This window comes from Stomoxys calcitrans, chromosome 2 (assembly GCF_963082655.1).
Source record: "Stomoxys calcitrans chromosome 2, idStoCalc2.1, whole genome shotgun sequence".
In the NCBI taxonomy this organism is placed as follows: Eukaryota; Metazoa; Arthropoda; class Insecta; order Diptera; family Muscidae; genus Stomoxys; species Stomoxys calcitrans.
The window spans coordinates 221,215,426-221,235,058 of NC_081553.1; the positions used below are offsets into that span (position 1 = coordinate 221,215,426).

Consider the following 19,633-nt stretch of genomic DNA (forward strand, 5'->3'; position numbering starts at 1 on the left):
ATTTTTATCCTTAGTTTTATTTTATTTATACAAATATATTTTTAACTTTTTGCCATCTAATATCTAAGTGAAGATGTATTCTATTAGTAAAGAAAAGATATTCAAATAAGTATTTTTTTTTGTAACAACAAATAAAATACCAGAAACAAATGCCTTTTGGTTTTGTGTGGTGTAAAAAATGCGTTTTATTTTGTCTTAACAATGCAGTTAAATTCTTAAAAAAGAAGTTTAGCGACAAAAGAAACTTGATTTCTTTCATATTTGTGTTCCAAAAAAACCACAATCTATATAACATAAGAATAACATGGGATTCGACGACATGGCGCGGAATCGTTTTTGTTGCTGTTGTTTTTCTGATGTTACGCATAGGACTATTGGCGACCATGGATAAAGAATGTAGCTGTTGTTGCTTTTGTTGATGTTGTTGTTGATCGAACATAATTGTAAAATTATTTATTTTGGAGGATGGGTTGGCTATATTAGAGGAAAATTATTTGGAGGCGGGTGCTGCAGCTGGAGCATTACGGTCAATAACAGGTTGTATAGTTTTGCCACCGAAGATTTGACCCCAACCAATTAAACTGTAAAGAAAGTAAATACAAGATTAAAAAAATTTTTAAAGAAAAAAATGTACAGCTGTTTTAAAAAGAAGCAATACTGAGCTTTCCCCACAATATTACCATACAATGGTAAAGCATTAACTGCTCCACGGAACATTCTATCTATCGAATGAACAAAGTAAGCTTTTACTTGAATCTTACTCATAAGTGTGCTTTACGCCGTACTCATTTGTTGTGGGTATGTAAAGCATCATTTGAGCATTCCATTTTACAAATCTCGTTGATGAAAGTATTAGTGGACCAGAATCTAGTGAAATACTTTAACAGCATCACACATTTTTCTGACTTTTATTATAATATAATGAATCTGGTAACGGATATCAGAGTTTGAAGAATGAAGAAAACAGCTGATTTGATGAAGGGAAAACAGATGATTGAGCCATTAAAACAGGTTTTAATGATAAGTGTAAACGTGGTTTTAGACCCTTAAAGCACGTTTTATTCTAAAACCTACAAATACATGTTCTGTATATCGATTTTGACAAGTCCGTTTGTCCGTCCAAATTTGAATTTGGCTTTTTGGTTAGGGAGGGGTAGTTTTAAAACCATTTTCATTAGGGAGAAGAACTTTTAAAACCCTTTTCCTTAGGCAGGTGTAGTTTTAAAACCCTTTCCCTTAGGCAGGGGTAATTTTAAAACCCTTTCCCTTAGGTAGGGGTAGTTTTAAAACCCGTTCCTATAGGGAGAGGTAGTTTTAAACACCGTTTCCTAAGGTAGGGGTAGTTTTAAAACCATTATCCTTAGTGAGGGATAGTTTTAAAACCATTATCCTTAGGGGGGTAGTTTTAAAACCCGTTCCTTAGGTAGGGGTAATTTTAAAACCATTATCCTTAGGGAGGGGTAGTTGTAAAACCTTTATCCCTAGGATGGGGTAGTTTTAAACCCCTTTTCCTACGGGTAGAGTAGTTTTAGGACGCTTCCCCTTGGGGAAAGGTGGTTAAAACCCCATTTCCCTAAGGTTGGAGTATTTTTTAGAGCCTTTCGCCTCGGTAATAATAGTTTTAAGACCCTTTCTTTTGGGGAAAGATAGTGGAATTTTCCTTTTCCATTGAGAAAGATATTTTAAGACCCTTTCGCCTTGGTAATGATAGTAGTAAGACCCTTTCCATTGGGGAAATATTGTGGAATTTTCCTTTTCCATTGAGAAAGATATTTTAAGACCCTTGCCATTGGGGAAGGATAGTTGAATTATTCTTTTCCCTTAGGGAAGGATAGTTGCATTATGATTTTTCACTTGAAAATTAATATAAAGTTGTTGCCAATAAAAGACTCAAGTTTATCTTTACAACTTCTTAAATCTATCTTTAGTTAATAAAAAAATTTTTGCGACAATTAATTCAATTTACTTTTACGAAAGTCTGCAGCTGAAAGCTGAACCACTCACGAGCAACTAGGTGTTGCCACAAATAGTTGAATTATCCTTTTCCTTGTATTATCTTTTTCCCTCCTTATTCATACCATACTAAAATAAATTCGATTCTCGCTGGGTTTATTTTTAATCCTCGAAAAATCAAAATTCAAGGCTGATTTTGCGTTAAGAGTACAAAAAATACAACGTTGTTATTCAACTTACTTAGCAGCTGAATGTTCAAAACACTGATATTGACTGCACTTAAAAAAATTTCCAACGTTATACTAATTTTTATATCAAGGTTTTATCTCCTGGTAACCCAACTGCAGTTTAGTTGCGATCCATAATCGAACCATAAATTATCTTAAACGCAGTGTAACACTTCCCATTTAAGCCTAATACTAAACTTGACTTTCGCCTTAACAACTGTCAAAACGCATTTAAAAAAATGGTGACGAAGAAAATGCGAAAACACTCCGTAGAAGTCGCTGATGTTGTAGCAGTGTATTGTATAATGAGGCGGCAGCCCTTGCCAATGAAGGACTGCCATGAGCCTAAAACCAAAAACTAAGTTCCGATCGTTTTATATGGGACCAAATATAACTAGGCTTCCCGAGTCTGTCGTTAGTTTAGGTTAGGTTGAGAAGAGGGAGCAGATATTAATCCGCCCCATGCCACTATGGACATACACCTAAGCCAGTAATTGTGCGCTCTAAAAACTAAAAAGTAACCTCCGAAAAGAAAATCTATGTATAATAAGAAATTCCGTGCCACTAAAAAATCCTTTGTTTTCTCTACCACTCCGCCATGTCTGGTATAATGTCCCAACCTAAATACCGGTGTCTGTTAGAAAGCCGGGCAATGACATAGTAAATGCTCCAACGTCTCATCATCTTCCCCACATGCCCTAAGTGAGCTCGTAGTCCTGTGTCCCGTTATGACACCAAAAGCCATACTGACCTTCTTCTTGCTTCCTTGCCGTCGCTAAAACCCAAAAGCTCAATGTTGAATTTCGTTCCATGTTTTCTTGGGTAAAACTTTATGGAATTAGTCGTGGATTGTGATTTTGACAACCGCCAAAATTAACCCGCCTTAGTCCAGAAACCTAGTTTTAATGTAAACACCCAAAGCGAGGGAGATAGTCCCCAATAACTTAGAAAGTAATTTGTAAGTGGTGTTACCATATGTGCCGACCAGTGTCGCCGTTTTTGGTAGGTTTCAACCAAAATTGGCAGGTTGGTGGCTGTCCTCAATTTTTGGTAGGTTTTTCCAACATTTAAATACCAAATTAATAACTGAAGAAATCGTCGGAGGTAACTCAAATTTACTTCACTTTTTGTCGTTTCTGTGTTTTCGTTAAAAGTGCAGAATAAAATCATGGATTTCGAGGGGTCAAATACTGTTACAAGGGGTCTGCTTAAAATTTCAGGAAAAAGGGCGTAAGATGTGACTGGTACGAGTGTTAAGAAATCTCTTTGAAATTTCTTAAATTTCAACGAAAAACAGGCCTAAACAAACAAACAAATTTGGTCCGATCTGGCCCGTACTCACTGTAAAGGCGAAAAAGGCTAGTAAAAGCGCATTTCTGAGCACAAACCCTTAAATCGTGAGATCGCTTTATCCCAACTCGGCACGGTCGTTCATCAAGATATGGGTATCCTTCAAGAAACAGACGGGGACGTGTCTAGATCGTATATATATTGGGTTGCCCAAAAAGTAATTGTCGGTAATATAGTAGTAATATAGTCGGCGTTGACAAATTTTTTCAACGGCTTGTGACTCTGTAATCGCATTCTTTCTTCTGTCAGTTATCAGCTGTTACTTTTAGCTTGCTTTAGAAAAAAAGTGCGCGAAATTTTGTTTACATTTGTTTGTTTGGCCTCAATTTTAATATGGGTACCGCATGTATTGAAAGAAATTCATTTAACACACCGAATCAACGCTTGTGATATGCACCTTAAACGCAATGAATTCGATCCGTTTTTAAAACGAATCATAACTGGAGATGAAAAATGGATTGTTTACAACAACGTTAGTCGAAAACGATCATGGTCCAAGCATGGTGAACCAGCTCAAACCACTTCAAAGGCTGATATCCACCAAAAGAAGGTTATGCTGTCTGTTTGGTGGGATTGGAAGGGTGTGGTACATTTTGAGCTGCTTCCAAGGAACCAAACGATTAATTCGGATGTTTACTGTCAACAATTGGACAAATTGAATACAGCCATCAAGGAGAAGCGACCAGAATTGGTCAATCGTAAGGTGTCATATTCCACCAGGACAACGCTAGACCGCACATATCTTTGGTCACTCGCCAAAAACTGAGTGAGCTTGGCTGGGAACTTTTGATGCATCCACCATATAGCCCTGACCTTGCATCATCAGACTACCATTTATTTCGATCTTGGCAGAACTCCTTAAATGGTAAAGGCTATAAAATCGCACTTGGTTCAGTTTTTTGCAGATAAAGGCCAGAAGTTCTATGAGCGTGGAATACTAAACTTGCCAGGAAGATGGCAAAAGGTTATCGAACAAAATGGCAATTATATATTTGATTAAAGTTCATTCTAAGTTTTATTATAAATGCATTTACTTTCTTTTAAAAAATCCGCAATTACTTTTTAGGCAACCCAATATAATCGTGATCTGGGATGTATACTAAGATATTCATTTACAGGTAGTGGCAGTTGCCCAACAATAAAATATTGAGTGCACTATTTTTCAAAATCAGTGATTAGTACAACTCTGATTTTGAGAATGTTACTAATTCGCGCCATTTTTCGTTGTTTGTGTGTATGGTTCTTAACTATAATACACACACACAAACAAAACTCGTTGACAGATCGAGTACTTCGCGTGAAATAATTGTACTCAGCTCTTTACGGCACACTACTTGGTAATTATAGCTGTGTTCGGGAACTCAAAAATTTGTGCAAATTTGCATGATTATTAAATTTGTTTCATTTTTATTTATTTCTAATGAAGATTCAAGGCAGCAGCTAGTGTTCAGGTACAGAAACTCGCCAAATGAAGTTGTAATTTTACCTTAAGTCGGTTGTTCTACATTAGAAGGTGCAAGTGCAAAATTTGCGGAATTATTTGGAAAATCTTAAAAAATTATAACATTGTATCCTTCCAGACACCAAGAAAAGAGCAATGATCAGTTTCTTAAGTGTTTTGATGGAATCATCCTCATCAGAGAGCTACGATGAAAACAAAACACAGTTCCTTTGAATTTGTTAAGGAGGGAAGACGCTGCCATGGTATTTAGAGTGTCTGGCTGGGCAGTTAAAAGTTACGCACAGTGAGATTGGAAAAAATTAGTGCAAATTAGTCTGCCAATTATGAACGGATACAGATATCTTCAATGAAAACACAGTGTTTGTAGCCGTCACATGACAAAATAGAAAGCTCCCTTAGCCTCACATCAGTGGTCGCGGGAATTTTTCTAGCCACAATATCCAGAAGCATTAGGTGGATAGCCACCGTAGCGCAGAGGTTAGCATGTCTACATATGACGCTGAAGGCCATGGTTCGCATCCTGCGAAACCATAAAAAAATTTTTTTCAGCCGTGGTTTTCCTCTCTTAATGCTGGCAACATTTGTGAGATACTGTGCCATGTAAAGCTTCTCTCCAAAGAGGTGTCGCACTACGTCGTTCGGACTCGGCTATAAAAAGGAGGACCTTTGTCATTGAGCTTAAAACTTGAATCGGACTGCACTCATTGATAGGTGAGAAATTTGCCCTTATTCCTTAGTGGAATGTTTATGGGAAAAATTTGCATTTGCATTAGGTGGATATAGTCCAAGGTTCCTTTGTCAGCACACCAAGTGCTGTCGACAAGGGACTTGAGAACGTTGTTTCTACTTTTGTCGGTCTGTACGACTTCCCCTTGCCCGTGTCCTTTCCAGGTTTCAGTTGCGGGATCACACTGTCCATCTTCCAAATATCGGGTACTATAATAGTGTTAAGACAGGCTGAGGACAGTTGTAAGGTATTCGACTCTAGGAAGATCCAGATTCTTCATCTTCAGAGTAGAGATTCCGTCTGGGACCAGCACGACTTGGCTCCACGGATGACATTCGTAGCTAAGTGCACTGTCAGTTGTAATGGCTGTCCAGCGGCACGGAGATGGCTCCCCTTCTAGGCTTGTCACTCTCGGATTAATAAATTGACGTTTATCTAAGGAAAATACCTCATAAGTATCGCTTTTTGTTTTTTATTTAAAAACAATTGTTTTCCCCAGCAAGCAATCGAAATAAGCTACCAAAACAAAAATCAGCTGTTGTTCTGCAAATTTTCACTGGAAGTCGTTCGCGTACTTTTGCTTGCAAATTTTTTAAAGAGCGTAAAATGGCTCTTGATCTCCTGCAAATTTTTACTGGAAAAGTACGCGAACAGACCTTATGTCGGGTTGAAAATGTGTTGCAAATGGAATGGCCAAATGGCCACTTCCTGGTGGGTATAAAAACGAATACCCCAATTTTGGCTTAAAGAACATTTGGTGGGTTTTGGTAGGATTTATCTCAAATTCTGGTGAAAATAATTTTCTTGAGTGGCAACACTGGTCCCAACTCACACTGGTAAGTACAGCTCGCTACCATTTTCTCTTCCAGTTGGCACTGTTAACTTTCTTTTTATCATAACAACAAAGAAAAATACAAAATCACACTTACCGCCAATGTTTTTCCACACGTCGACTTAAAGCAATCTTCTCCCCCTTCTCCGTACACACAGGTGTAGTCAGGACAATTTTGGCCAAATCTCCTTTGGTTGCCGATATACGGCCACCTGTACTAAGAGATCCAATGTTTACCAGGAGAATTTCTCCCTTAACAAGTTTCTCAACACGAGCACCCTTCTTGTCGCCATCTGTGCGTACACCCAACAAACGGCGCAACAAATAACACGAAATTTCCAATTCTATAAAGATATCAGGCAATTGTCCAACAGCACCCAAAACTTGACCCACTAAACGATCTGCACGGCAGAGAGTGGGATCGATTCGAGTGCCAACACCAATCAGACCACCGGGAACTGCATATTGCAGTTCATTGTGTTCAGCGTACAGTGAAACGATACGCGAGAAAATAGGACGACAGGTAATGTTGCCTTCGCTGTCCTTCGTCACAACGCCGGGGCGCACTTCGATCTCTTGGCCAACTTTAAGGACACCGGCCAAAATGGAGCCACCAGCGACACCACCTTTCAGATCGTTAACTTCACAGCCAGGTTTGTTGACATCAAACGAACGAATAACAATAAGTCGTGGTGGTGCATTGAAATCGCGCTGTGGTACAGGAATTTTATTAACAATATACTCGCACAAGACCTGCAAAAAAACAAAACAGATAAAAATAAAATGTTTAATAATTCGAATTGAAATAATGTTAGAAAACAATATGGTATTGGAAATCTGAAATTTTGAGGAATATATTTTAATTTGAATAATAACTTAAAACACGACAGGGATCGTAGCTGACCTAGGCAACAGCACAACAACAGAATTCAGTAATATTCAAAGAAAAAATTTCACCCTGAGATCATTCTGGTAAAATCTATTTAGAATGTCAATTTGAAATTGCTGTAACTTCCTTAGATATGTAAAATTCAAAATTCTGGAAATACCATGGAATTCGAGAGCTATAGATGTTTCCATATTAATGCTTAAATTTTTTAGTATTCAAAATATAAGCAAAATACAAATTTTTATGACATCAAAAGTCCGAGTTCTAAAATGCTGCAACAGGCCCTTGTTCTATTCTGTTTGCCGAGACTCTATCCATAATCGGTCGGTGTCTGTGAGATGTAACAACCGGTGCATAGAATAGGTGGCTCTTTCAGTATAGTCATCATACCGACTACGTTGAAAGGCGACAACGTAGTCAGCAGTGCGCTAAAAACGTTGTTGTTGTTATAGCAGTTTGTTGTGTTCTATCTTATGTCTCCTTGATTCTGTTGAGTGGCAAGATGCAGAGTGCAGGGAGATGCAGGGTGCGTCCAGAGGGATCTGGGTCTGAGTCGAGTGGGTCTGGCTGGGCAGTTAAACAGGTGACGTATATCGTGTGGTCACAATCGGGACATACATCTTGCACGTCGGCATCAATTCTTGCTCCATAGGAGTTGAGGCGGCAGCATATGCCGGAACGTAATTGAGCCATAACTATTATGGGTTGCCTGAGAAGGTCAATTTCTTCAGGTGCAATAGGAGGCGGTCGTTCTCCAAGAACTACAGTCACCCGGTAGCTATTTACCGCATCTGCTATCGTGTCTGCATGAACGTTGTCTAGACCCGCTTGATCTAGAGGTTTTCTCTTGTAGCTCTGAACCTCACGCTCTAGATCATGTAGATCTACCTTAAGGCTTCTGGGCGGTGGATATCTATCCACAAGATAATGATTTGGATGGTCTCCACGATAACAGACCAAAAGGTACTGCTTAGACAGCATGTAGTTATGTCTTCGCATTGGTAGGATCTTTCTCTCCTGATGGAAGTGGTCCACATGAGAACTGGGGAGACACAGCCCGTCGCAAAAAAGTTTGCCTGCTTTGCGGAGAAATAAAAAAATTGCAACTATTGACGAGGTAATATTAGAGAAATCATGCACTTCGCCGGAAACAAGGTTTTTATGATCCGGCATACGAAGTAGAGGTAGTGGATTGGCTTTTTTGACACACCATTTCGTGCACCCCTATCCCTACATAGAATGTACAGTGGTAGACGTCAAGCCTATAATTGCCGAGATAACTGCTTCCTTGCTAAAATCGCTTGGCATTAGAATACTTTAATGTGGCGACCCTAGAATCTGGGGCTAGCGCCGCCCGCGCTTGCGCAATCTCTACTGAAGAACCAGAATACCCGGACAAAGTCACCAACTTGTCTCTGACCACTCTTATAGTACCCCATGTCTGGAAAATGTGCAGAGGGAAGCTAGAAAATGATATAATCGCTTGGCACTAGGAGTCTATAATGCGTATGACGAGTTATGGCATTCTCTCCTATGTAACGAGCAGAAGTAGCAAAGTAAATGAATATCCACCAGAATTATGAGTGATTGCTGCAATTTACCAGACCCATCCATACTGAACCTAGAATCAGGAAATCAATAGGATTGTCAACCAATATACATGTAACGCTTGAATCATTGTTAAAGTACGTTCCCTGATCGATCTTGCTCACCAAAGCGAGGTTTCAAGGGCCGCTACCCCCATATGCAAGTACTTATGTGGCTACACCACCAACTGCAGCGTAAGTGCCGGTATTGATCATTTGTTGATAATAGCCCCTCAGACACTTTTGCTGACGTAGCAGCTGGGTTGATCAACCTTTGAGCATCGTCACATGGTCGTTGACTCCAAGCCAATAAACAACCATCACAATTTACTGTGGACGAAATTACGCAATCGGCTTCGCTTAGTCGTCCAATGTACTTGGTGCGGATGGAATCTCTGATGACAGTAGACATAGATCCAGTCCAGTCCACAAGAAATTGGGGACAGAAGGTGCATTATGGATGAGAAGCTCTTCCTGGATTTGTTGGTCATTTTCAAGTGGGATAGAATGAACAGAATAGAATTTAACGCAAAGAAGACGTAGTGCAAATTCTTGCCTCACAAGATATTCACTGACCCACTACAATTGTCAATATCTATCGACGGTACGGAAATCGGGCATGAAGATACAGTGTAATGTCCGTTGGTCAAAACACGTATTTGAAGTGTCAAAAGAAGCATTCAAGTGTTTGGGCTTACTTTAGCGGTATAAGAAATATTTCATCTCTTCTCATCTTCTTAATATCTATGCTACCTATATCAGGCCGAGTATGGTATATAACTCCCATATAGTTTTAACACTCAAGAAAATTATTTCCCTACCAAAATTTAAAAAATAATCCTACCAAACCCGACCAAAACCTATCAAATATTCTGCAAACCAAACATGCAGTAGATGTTTTTATACCCACCATTGAAGAGTTGGCCATTTGGCCATTCTATTTGCAACACTCCTAATTACACATTTTCAACCCCCTACAGACGATCTAGACATGTCCGTCCGTCTGTTTGATATATCACCAATCTCCCGATAAGAAATCTCGAGTTCATAAAAGCCGTATTTTTGCCTTGATTTCAATGAACACCCGTGACGAGTTTGAATAAACCGATCTTCCGATTTAAGAGTTTGAGACCAGAAATTCGCTTTTACTATGCTTTTTAGACGTAACAATGAGTTGCAAGGACCCCCTTTTCTTCAGCCGAATACACAGAATACAGACCCCGGAGATTTTTTCGGTAATTAGATTGGTATTCATGTGTTGGAAAGACCTACCAAAAATTAAGGTCATCCTACGAACCCACAAAAAAAAACGCCAAATACTGGTCAGAAGCTCCAAAATCATCCTTGGGGCTGCATGACCGGGTTCAGCGAAGAGCGATCGTTCGGATTACGGAAAGTAGGGTATCCAACTCTATTGCTTCTCTTGAACATATCGTTACTTGCATGGCGTTTCTTCCGCGGATATCCGTCTTCTTATTTCTGACTTTATGTTCACCAGGAATTCAAGACTTGTCAGGAACTCACATACCTTTGTAATTGATTGGCCAATTAACCGAACCATGTATTACCGAGAAAATTCATTTTTCGACCTAACCACTCGTCTTTCCCACCAACATTGATGTTCAAAAATTTAAGACGAGTATCAACACTACTCTCTCTCTCTCTGGTATAGCAGCCAAGTAAAAACTTCTCCCCAAAAAAGTGTATAAAAAGGTGGTCCCTTACCAAAGAGCTTAAACTTGAGTCGAACAGCACCCACTGATATGTGAGAAGTTTGCCCCCTGTTTTTTAAAGGAATGCTCTTGGGAAAATTAGCCTTTTGAAAAAAGAGGACCACACGCGTTCGATCGTTGGTTTGGGGTTGATACATAGATCGATTTTGTATGGTGTTACAAACCGAATTAGTATACTCGCATCCTATGACGATGGTCACAATAAACTACTGTGAAAACAAGTGAAGATAAACTTTCTATTCTACTTAAACTTCCAAATCAATATCCACAGAAGTGATGCTATATTAAAGTACTCTTTTCCATACTTACATCAATGTTATATTTCAGTTGGGCCGATATGGGAATAATTGGTGCTCCTTCAGCTACTGTGCCTTGCACGAATTTCGTTATGTCTTCATATTGCTCCTTGGCTTGTGACTCCTTAACCAAATCGATTTTATTTTGTAAGATTAAAATCTGTTTCAGTTTCATGATTTCGATGGCAGCCAAATGTTCTGAAGTCTGAGGCTGGGGACACGATTCATTGCCTGCAATCAAGAGTAGGGCGGCATCCATAACAGCGGCACCGTTCAACATAGTGGCCATAAGAATGTCGTGACCGGGACAATCGACAAAGCTGACATGACGCACCAACCTAAAGCGACCAGAACATGCAGGGCGGGCGCAGGGAAAGTTATCATCTTTGCTCGAACTATCCGATATGAAACTAGCCGGTCTGGGACATTTTGGATTGTCGCATTTATAAATTTTGGCATTGGCGTAACCTTAAGCGGTAGCACAAGCAGCAGCACACAGTTAAACGAGATGGAGAAAATATTGAATAAAAGAAAAGTGCACCAAGGCAAAGAAACAAAACCCAATCACCACATTTGTTTTTTTTTATACATATTTTGTGTTGATATCTCTAGTCATTTATTTTCTTCAAACCTTTGAAATACAATCAAATATAATCTATATATGTATATATAAAATTGAGTATGTGCTTGCTTGTGTGGGGGGGGTGTATATAAATCTTAATGAACAACAAATATAAGGGGGCATTGCAGCAAACATTTTTTTTGCAACCATTTGCATTACCATGATTTGTGAATTAGCAATTAAAATGTACGCTCCTGTGTTAATGTCGGCGATTTCCCATTTTCTTAATTAAAGAAAAATATTAAAATATATATATTTAAAAATTTAAAAAGTCTACATAATAAATGTCCAAAACTTAAAATAAAACTTTACGACAATTATCGGCGCCACAACGGCATGAAACCTTCTCGGCTTCTGAAAGGTTTTCATAATCATCAGCACCGTCGCTGCCGCGAATATAATCGAATGTTAGCTCCTCACCAGGCTTGATGGGACGCAATGTAAAAAAGGCCAAACGAGGCATATCAATGTCCAGAGTGTCAATCCAAAAGGGAAAGACAGCCAGATTTGGATCACACGAGTGGTTAAAGAAATGACAAATATTGCCATGTACTGCGGCATCAATGGTGTACTTGCTTTGCGGCTGGTTGGTATTGTAGTCCAAATCGAAGAGATAAGTGCGGCCAACGGCATCGTATTGCTTGCCCCTTTCATCGGCCTCTTCACATGTGATTATCTCACCCACATATTCGCCGACGAATTCGCCCTTTCGCATGGGCTTTTCTGTGCGCACACCCCATCCACGTCCATTGGACGTCTTGAAAAGACATAGAGTATTGTGACGACCCCTTTGAATGACGCGATTAGGACAGTCATTCGAGCAAGCGCAGCTTGCATTGCATTCATAAATGGCTTCACCAGGATATATGCGCAACCGCCCATTCTTCTCATAGGCAAAATAGCTATCTGACATTCGTGCGCAGCACTTTGTTGATGGGGCGCAGCCGTCCACGCATTTACAACCGAGTTTCGGACCATGGGGCAATTCAACACCGTTTCCAGCGAAATTTTTGATTATATACTGAAAATTGGGATCCAAAATATCCAGGTCGACATTGTTTTCCACCACAATGGGAGATTCAGTTTCACACATATTCATACGTTCTTGCCATTCGCGTATGGAAGCCATTTGTTTTTTTCTTATATAATGCAAAGGAGCCATAAGCATTGACTGTACTACTCGCTGACGTATTTTCTCTGGTTCACGCTGGCTCCTTGAGCGCGCATTTATAAATTGGGCCAATAAGATGAGATCTACCTTCAATTTCACTGGGTCATACTCGTCCAAATCTTTCATGCTAACCTCTGAGGGCTTTAGGGTCAAATTTTCGGCACCAATTTGTTCCTCGATTTCTTGACGTATATTCTCTATGACCCTCTGGTGCAGCACCATCATGGACTCAATGAAGCCATCCAAGAGAGCACATTCACTCAAATTGGCTAAACTTTCCCAAGTATTTTGTGATTTGGGATAGTTGAGCCATTTAACAAAAAATACTGGTTCGGCGTTAATAGACTCAAGACTCTCAATTTTTTCCACTTCATACTCTTGCTTTTGTCGTTTTGCCGGCCTGGGAGTGGTACCGCTGCTGTTACTATGACAAGAACTACGACGGCGTTTGACAATTTTCCTTTGCAAAGCATCCTCTACGAGATTGGACTTGGTTAGCCGTATGATAAGGGATTTGGGTGGAGATTTTACAAAGAGAGAATCTCCGCTACAAATAGATGCATTGTCGCTTTCATAACCACTGCTGGGACAAGAGGAAGATCCACGCTCCAGCAGGCTGTCCGCTGAGAAAGTACGCGCCAGCGAAGTTTGTCCATTCAATTCTTGGAGTTTTTGCTGTTGTTTTAGTAATTGCCTTTGCTTCAGTCTTTGCTTCCTTTTCGCCTCTTCTTGCTTTTCGTGTTCGCGTAATAGTTCCTTAGATGCTAGCAGTGCTTGCATGCGTTGTGTACTTATGCGTTCTGCAAAATTTTCCGTTCAAAACACGACGCACGATACGACGACATCGACGCAACCAATGATAACCGGAAACAAAACAAAAATAAACATAAACGAAATAATAAGACGTTTCTACTTTTCGAATGTGCTGGGAAAGTTCTTCAATAAAACAAAACAAAACCAAACAAGGCAAAATCAATGTTATACCCTATCAAATATTTTCACTAACAACAACAAAAACAAGAACCCAGCAATTTAAAGGAAAATTTTACAGAACGCATGTGCCGCCCTCCCCCACATAAGACGCTTTCCCCATTCTTTTTTTTTTTGTTAAGTTTTGCCAAAAACTCTTGGACAGATTTTATAGTTACATTGAATATATGTTCGACTTAAAGCATAAAGTACGAATTAATATACATGCCCATATTTTAGAAAACATTTTGCATGTATACCAATCAAAAGATACTATATAAGATATGCATAAATATGTGATAGGGGTAATGTTGATTTTAATTTGTATTTTTTTACACCAATATTATTTGTTATTAATAAATGACTAGAGATAAATTTCATTAGGAGAGATACTATTACATATCTATTGATCGAGTTTCAATTTGTTTTTAATGGCAACCAAAAACATTTTCTATATTTATACCAACTATTTTTGTTAGACTAACTTCAACTTACACTTTGGTACCAGAATTTTCCATCTCTGAAGTAACTTTGGCAGATCCTACTTTTGGAGACATTTTCATTCTCTCTGATTTCAGTTTGTTATCAGCCGAGAAAACAGCATTAATCAAACATTTCATTTCTTTTCTGCTCTATCCAAAAATTGTTAAAAACTGTTAGTTCAATAATGCAGGTAAAACCCAATTCATTGCAGCAAATTTTTCTCCACTTTAATAACATTTCGTCCATTTAAATTTCATAATATCTTTTAATTTATGATTCAAGTTAATTGCTCGCTAGGTCTTCTAAAACATAGTCTTGCTCTTAGTCTCTCTCCCTCTCTCTCTGACTCTGTCACTCTCCTGTAAAAGTTACTGTTACACATCTGCTAATCAGTGCTGCCAATTTTGCCGATTTTCAGCATTTGACGTTTATAACTTCCAGAAATAGCAAAGTGCCGAATTGACTAAAAAAAATGCCGATTCTTCTTTTTAATTTGTATACACTGATGCATTACATATATTTTGTTGTTTCGTTTTCCATACATTGAAATATATTTTCAACGTTACAAGGCGTAATCGTCATCGAGTTCTAAGAGAACCTAGCCATTTCTGGCTAGTACATAGGATGTTATTAAACCCCTGGGATTCATGCCAAATAAAGAGTGGTCAATTTAAAGTTATTTTTTCCTAAATTTCATTTGGCATTACTCAATTTAAGAAAAACAATTTTGAACCACGGAAAGAAACATAATCAAGCAACGTGTTGAAATTATTTAAAATCAACATTGCCCCTGAAAATTAAGCTGCCGTTTGATTCTGAACAAAAATTAAAAGATTGAGTTGTATTGGACCTCTGGGATAGGTGCCACACAAACTGATCCTAACTAAAACAAGGTGTATTTTTTATGGGATTAGAATTATATATATAACTTGATTTGGCCATTAGCAAATTGAAGCAGACAAAGAAACCTTGTAGACTGTATATAAGACAATGGCCATGGTTTATTTAAAGCGCCAATAACTCCCCTTGTCATATCGAGCATCATAGGCACTCAGTATTTAAGCAAGAGACGGTGCCGCCCGGCTGAGACACTCCAGGATGCCGTCTATTGTCCGCGATTGCAATTACAGTTTCTCCGTATGGAGCATTTCAATATCCGCAACCTCTTGACGCACAGCTCCCTGATCCTACGATTGAACTTTTTGAGCTCTTACAAGGTGAATGTTGTACAGGATTAGAAGTATTGACCCGTTTGATTCCTTCATCGGCAAGGGCTGTCGGCTCAGTGTACAACACACTGCTACACCAACAATAACAACGATTGAACTTGTATGAACAAGGTGAATTTTGTACAGGATTAGAAGTACATTGATGATAGTTGATTTGTAGATACAATAAATGTTTCGATTTTTTAATATTGACCGACTATGTGAAACCTTAAACCCTAACTATCAACAATCGGTTTGCTGTTTCAACATATTGAACTGACAGTCCTGATACCAATAGTAACACTAATCAGCTTTTAACTTGATTTGATGGTTAAATATGCAAAACAATTGTTGAACTCGCTGGAAAACCCTGTATTTCTCCTTAAACGATCATAAATTGCCTTTAAGGCATAATATATAGTCATTTCTTATGAAATTTCCATTAAGAATCGGGCGAAGTTTAGGGTGAAGTGGCCTTCCGTTTTCACTATAAAAATTGATACAGCCATAGGTTGCGCAGAAAACGGCTATTTCTTTTTTTACATATACATACTTACTAAATAAAGGAAAGAAACATATGCTAGTTTTATAGAAGCCAGGTATAAATTGGCCAAAAAAAATTGTTAGCGAAATATCAGGTAGTAAAAAGTATGTATAGGAAAGTGTAACGAGTGTAATTTTAGCTTATACACTACAAATTTCCAACTAAAAATTTGAATAGTTAACATATTGTGAAATTCTTCAGAAAATTGGAATACTTGAAATAAACTACCAATAACAACCCCAAATAGAAAATGCCAACAAAAAAACTCATACGAATGGGAACCCACCGATGATCTACAACTGGGAAAACAGAAATAAACTTTGATTGAAACATCAAATGGATGCAGACACCTCAAATATTGGTTTTACAAATGGTAGGAGAACAAAACCCCTAACCACATTCACTTTCTTTAGAAATGAAATCATACATTCTGTCTTGGCGCTGCAAAAAGGGTAGTATTGCTCTAGATACTAACAGATATAGAATGCAAATTTGTTTTCAGTAAACTTTCATTCAGAATTCAAATTCATATTGACAAAGATATTAGAGGTAAGATCACATTCTGGGCCCTAATAAAAGGGTAATATTGCTCTAGATACTAACAGATAATAAATTGTAATTTTTTTTCAGTTAATTTTCATTCAAATTCCAAATTCATATTCATATTGACAAAATTATTAGAAATTTTGAAATTTACCCAATGAGGCCTTTAAAAACAAATATCGCTCGATCATTGTTATTTTAGCGAGAATAATTAAAACATTTTGTTTACAAACTTACCAAGTTTAATTGTAATATTTCTCTCCAGTTCATTTTTGAAACGAACAGTCTGCACACCAGAAATAGCTTTTACCACTGTCGATTTACCGTGGGCTACATGACCGATGGTACCAATATTAATAGTGGCTTGTCGAGAAATGACTTCAGGCGAAAGCGGCGTCAAATTGCTGACATTCTAAAATAAACATGGCAAACAATGAATAAAACCAGGAAAATATACAAATTTTTTTTGGCTTTACTCCCACCCAACACCAATGACACAGCTCGCAGAACGGTAAAAAGCGCAAAGTGGTCAGTCGTGGCAAGTTTTTGAGGTTAGAATCATTGGATGAAAAATTGCATCAGAAAATCGAGTTGCTCATTGATTTAATCAATGAGATGACATATGTAAAATATTTGTCACAAATCAATTATTTAAATGACCCAATGCATTTTTTGTCAACATTTTTGACTGCAAAGCTCCGTAAACGCCACGTGCAGAAAATTTTTGCATCAACTCAATCACGCAAAGAAAATCGAAAATCAGCAATAACTATTGACAGATGACAAAACAAATCTTCAAACACCATATTGCAGTTTGGGTATATAGAAAAGATTAGTGTACAATGCATCTTTTTCAGCTCCAAACAAATTTTTCCCTCGATTTTCACTTTTTTTGAGCGCCTTTGACTGTTGATTGCTTGGCTAATTTGGGTTGGCGTTGGCAGTTTTTTCTCGTTGATTTTCCTGGGCACTCACCAAATTATTTAGATCCTGCTGTTGTAAATTGGTATTTACATTAATTTGAGCTTCCGCTGTGGACATTTTTGTTCCTATTAAACACTTATCCAAATAATAAATAAAACTTTTTTCACACACTCCGTTTACGCCTTAACATCAAAATTTACCGACTCTTGGAAAGGAAGAATTAAATCAGAACGGCGGCTGAACGGCGCGAGCATTTTGATTACCATTAGTGAAAAAGAGACAACTATAGGGTTTTTGGAAAATGTCATGCGAATGATAAACTGTGTTAAAAAACGCTCCAAGATGACAGTTTGTCATTAGTAGCGCCAATGTATTGCAATTAATGTTGCGGAGATACGTAACGTAAAGATGAAATATACATTAATGTATGCCTAGCTTGGCGAAACAATTAAAAGTGGTCTCACTCTCACAGAGTTTTATCAAGAGTTGTTGTCAGAAAGAATAGAGCTTCGCCCTAATCGAACAGAACGGTGCTATTTTGAAAAGTGAATTTCATGTGTTATTTTTATTCGTATCACATTATGTGTCCAATTTTAACTATAGCAAAATTTGACATGTGATAAGACAAGAAGAGTGTAATAGGCGTATAATGCTTGAAATGGTCTGTCAAGATTGTCAATTCTGCATATCCATATCGTTTATAGGATTTTTGTACATAAGTTTAGGCCAAGGCGGATTTAAAACGATGAGATCACGCGAACAGCTGTTAACAGCCGGCCGGGTTTGACGGTATTAAGATGTCAGATTTTTGTTTGCATTCTCATTGTTCTTATCTTCTTTTTCGCATATTCTCCGCTGATGCACAAACACGCAAACACACACGCACACAAATTTGTTTGCATGTGTTGGCAAAACGACGATCAGGTTGTTGGCAAGATGGCGGATTGCACCATATGATTTGTGGTTGTTGTACAAATGAGACTAACTTTGTTTCGCCATTAGTGTAGGCAATAGTTAGAGAGATCATTCCCCGAGAGAGAAATTCCCCGAGGAAGAAAACCTGTGGTTTTCGAAATATTGGATTTTTTAATAACAAAACAATTTTCAAAAACAATAACATCAGAATTTTAACAAACCCAACAAACCAAAAAGTATGAGATGAAAAGGTCAACCATACATAACACAGTATAAATATTTTATATAAAAAATATTTTTATTTATTAGATTTTTTAGAATGAGTTCCTAATAATCACAATTACTTGAAGCATTACACTCTGCATTCAATCGGTGGAAGTAACAAATAAATATTCCAGAATTTAATTTAATGTTGTTGGCACTTAACAAATTATTGGTGATGCATATTCTTTTAAGTGCACATACATTAATGTTTGAATATTCTATATAACATTTATTATCATACAAGGGAATTAAATTTAATTATATTATATTATAAATACATTTAATTATATTATAATAAATCTTCGACACAAATATTATATGAGAAATTTCTTAAAAGAAAACACAAATAATACCTTAATAAATGTGTTTTTATTTATAAAATATTAAGGACTTTTCATACGGGAAGATTATTTAAATCTCGAATCAATGTGTAATGTGAGTTATTATAATTATTTCCTTCACAAGTTTTTCATCTGCTTCATCTTCAAGCGTGCACAGCTCATAATACTTTTTTCACATACACTTAGTTCTAATAAGTGGAATGGGTATTGTAACATTGTGACGTAACAGTAAAATAACACTTGGGCTTACGTTAGTTACATTACTTAAATTAATTAGATATTTAAAGGGCGGGAAAAATACACAACGGACAGAACCGTTACAGATGTGTGGTATTGTTCTCTTCATAGCCCATATTCGAAATGCCTCCATCGTGCATTGTGCGATTAGGAAGAAAATCACTTTGTTGTAATTGTATAATTTTGGCCTCTGTATAGGGACCTATGGGGATTTGAAGATTTTCAAAATGTTCCACCTGCAAAGGACTTGGGTAACTTTCTTGCTTTTGTTGTTTTTCTAGTTTCTGCTGTTTTTTGCTCAACAGATTTGTAGAGGATTTTTTAGAAAAGTGAGCTTCAATTTCCTGCAATTAAAAA

General features: G+C 37.7%; 2 protein-coding genes across 12 annotated transcripts in view; both read right to left on the reverse strand.

The window, feature by feature from the left end:
• Positions 1–150: 150 nt before the first annotated feature.
• LOC106088297 (eukaryotic translation initiation factor 2 subunit 3) lies at positions 151–17,789 on the reverse strand. Of its 2 annotated transcripts, XM_013253736.2 has the most exons (5): positions 17,571–17,764; positions 16,833–17,007; positions 11,069–11,523; positions 6,649–7,304; positions 151–581 (listed from the first exon to the last, which is right to left on the reverse strand). In XM_013253736.2, the coding sequence occupies exons 1-5, from the start codon at positions 17,634–17,636 to the stop codon at positions 491–493; spliced, it is 1,443 nt and encodes a 480-aa protein (XP_013109190.1). In that variant the 5' UTR covers positions 17,637–17,764; the 3' UTR covers positions 151–490. The 2 variants fall into 2 exon arrangements, with proteins under 2 accessions (XP_013109190.1, XP_013109189.1); XM_013253735.2 differs by lacking the exons at positions 151–581; positions 6,649–7,304; positions 11,069–11,523 and adding an exon at positions 11,906–13,648 and having other exon boundaries at positions 17,571–17,789.
• Positions 17,790–18,711: 922 nt separating this feature from the next.
• LOC106088298 (facilitated trehalose transporter Tret1) overlaps positions 18,712–19,633 on the reverse strand; it is a 55,916-nt gene continuing 54,994 nt past the window's right edge. For all 10 annotated transcript variants that reach the window (XM_013253739.2, XM_013253741.2, XM_059361932.1 and 7 more), the window contains one exon: positions 18,712–19,620. In XM_013253739.2, coding sequence (XP_013109193.2) covers positions 19,357–19,620 — 264 coding nt within the window. In that variant the 3' untranslated portion in view covers positions 18,712–19,356. The remainder of the gene's footprint in view (positions 19,621–19,633) is intronic.

Excerpts from the sequence above, each read along its gene's own strand:
- LOC106088297 (XM_013253735.2), bottom strand. The coding sequence starts at position 17,636 with ATGTCCACAGCGGAAGCTCAAATTAATGTAAATACCAATTTACAACAG. Across the intron at positions 17,008-17,570 it reads AGCAGGATCTAAATAATTTG|AATGTCAGCAATTTGACGCC; the intron begins GTGAGTGCCCAG and ends TGTTTATTTTAG. Across the intron at positions 13,649-16,832 it reads AAATATTACAATTAAACTTG|AACGCATAAGTACACAACGC; the intron begins GTAAGTTTGTAA and ends AAAATTTTGCAG.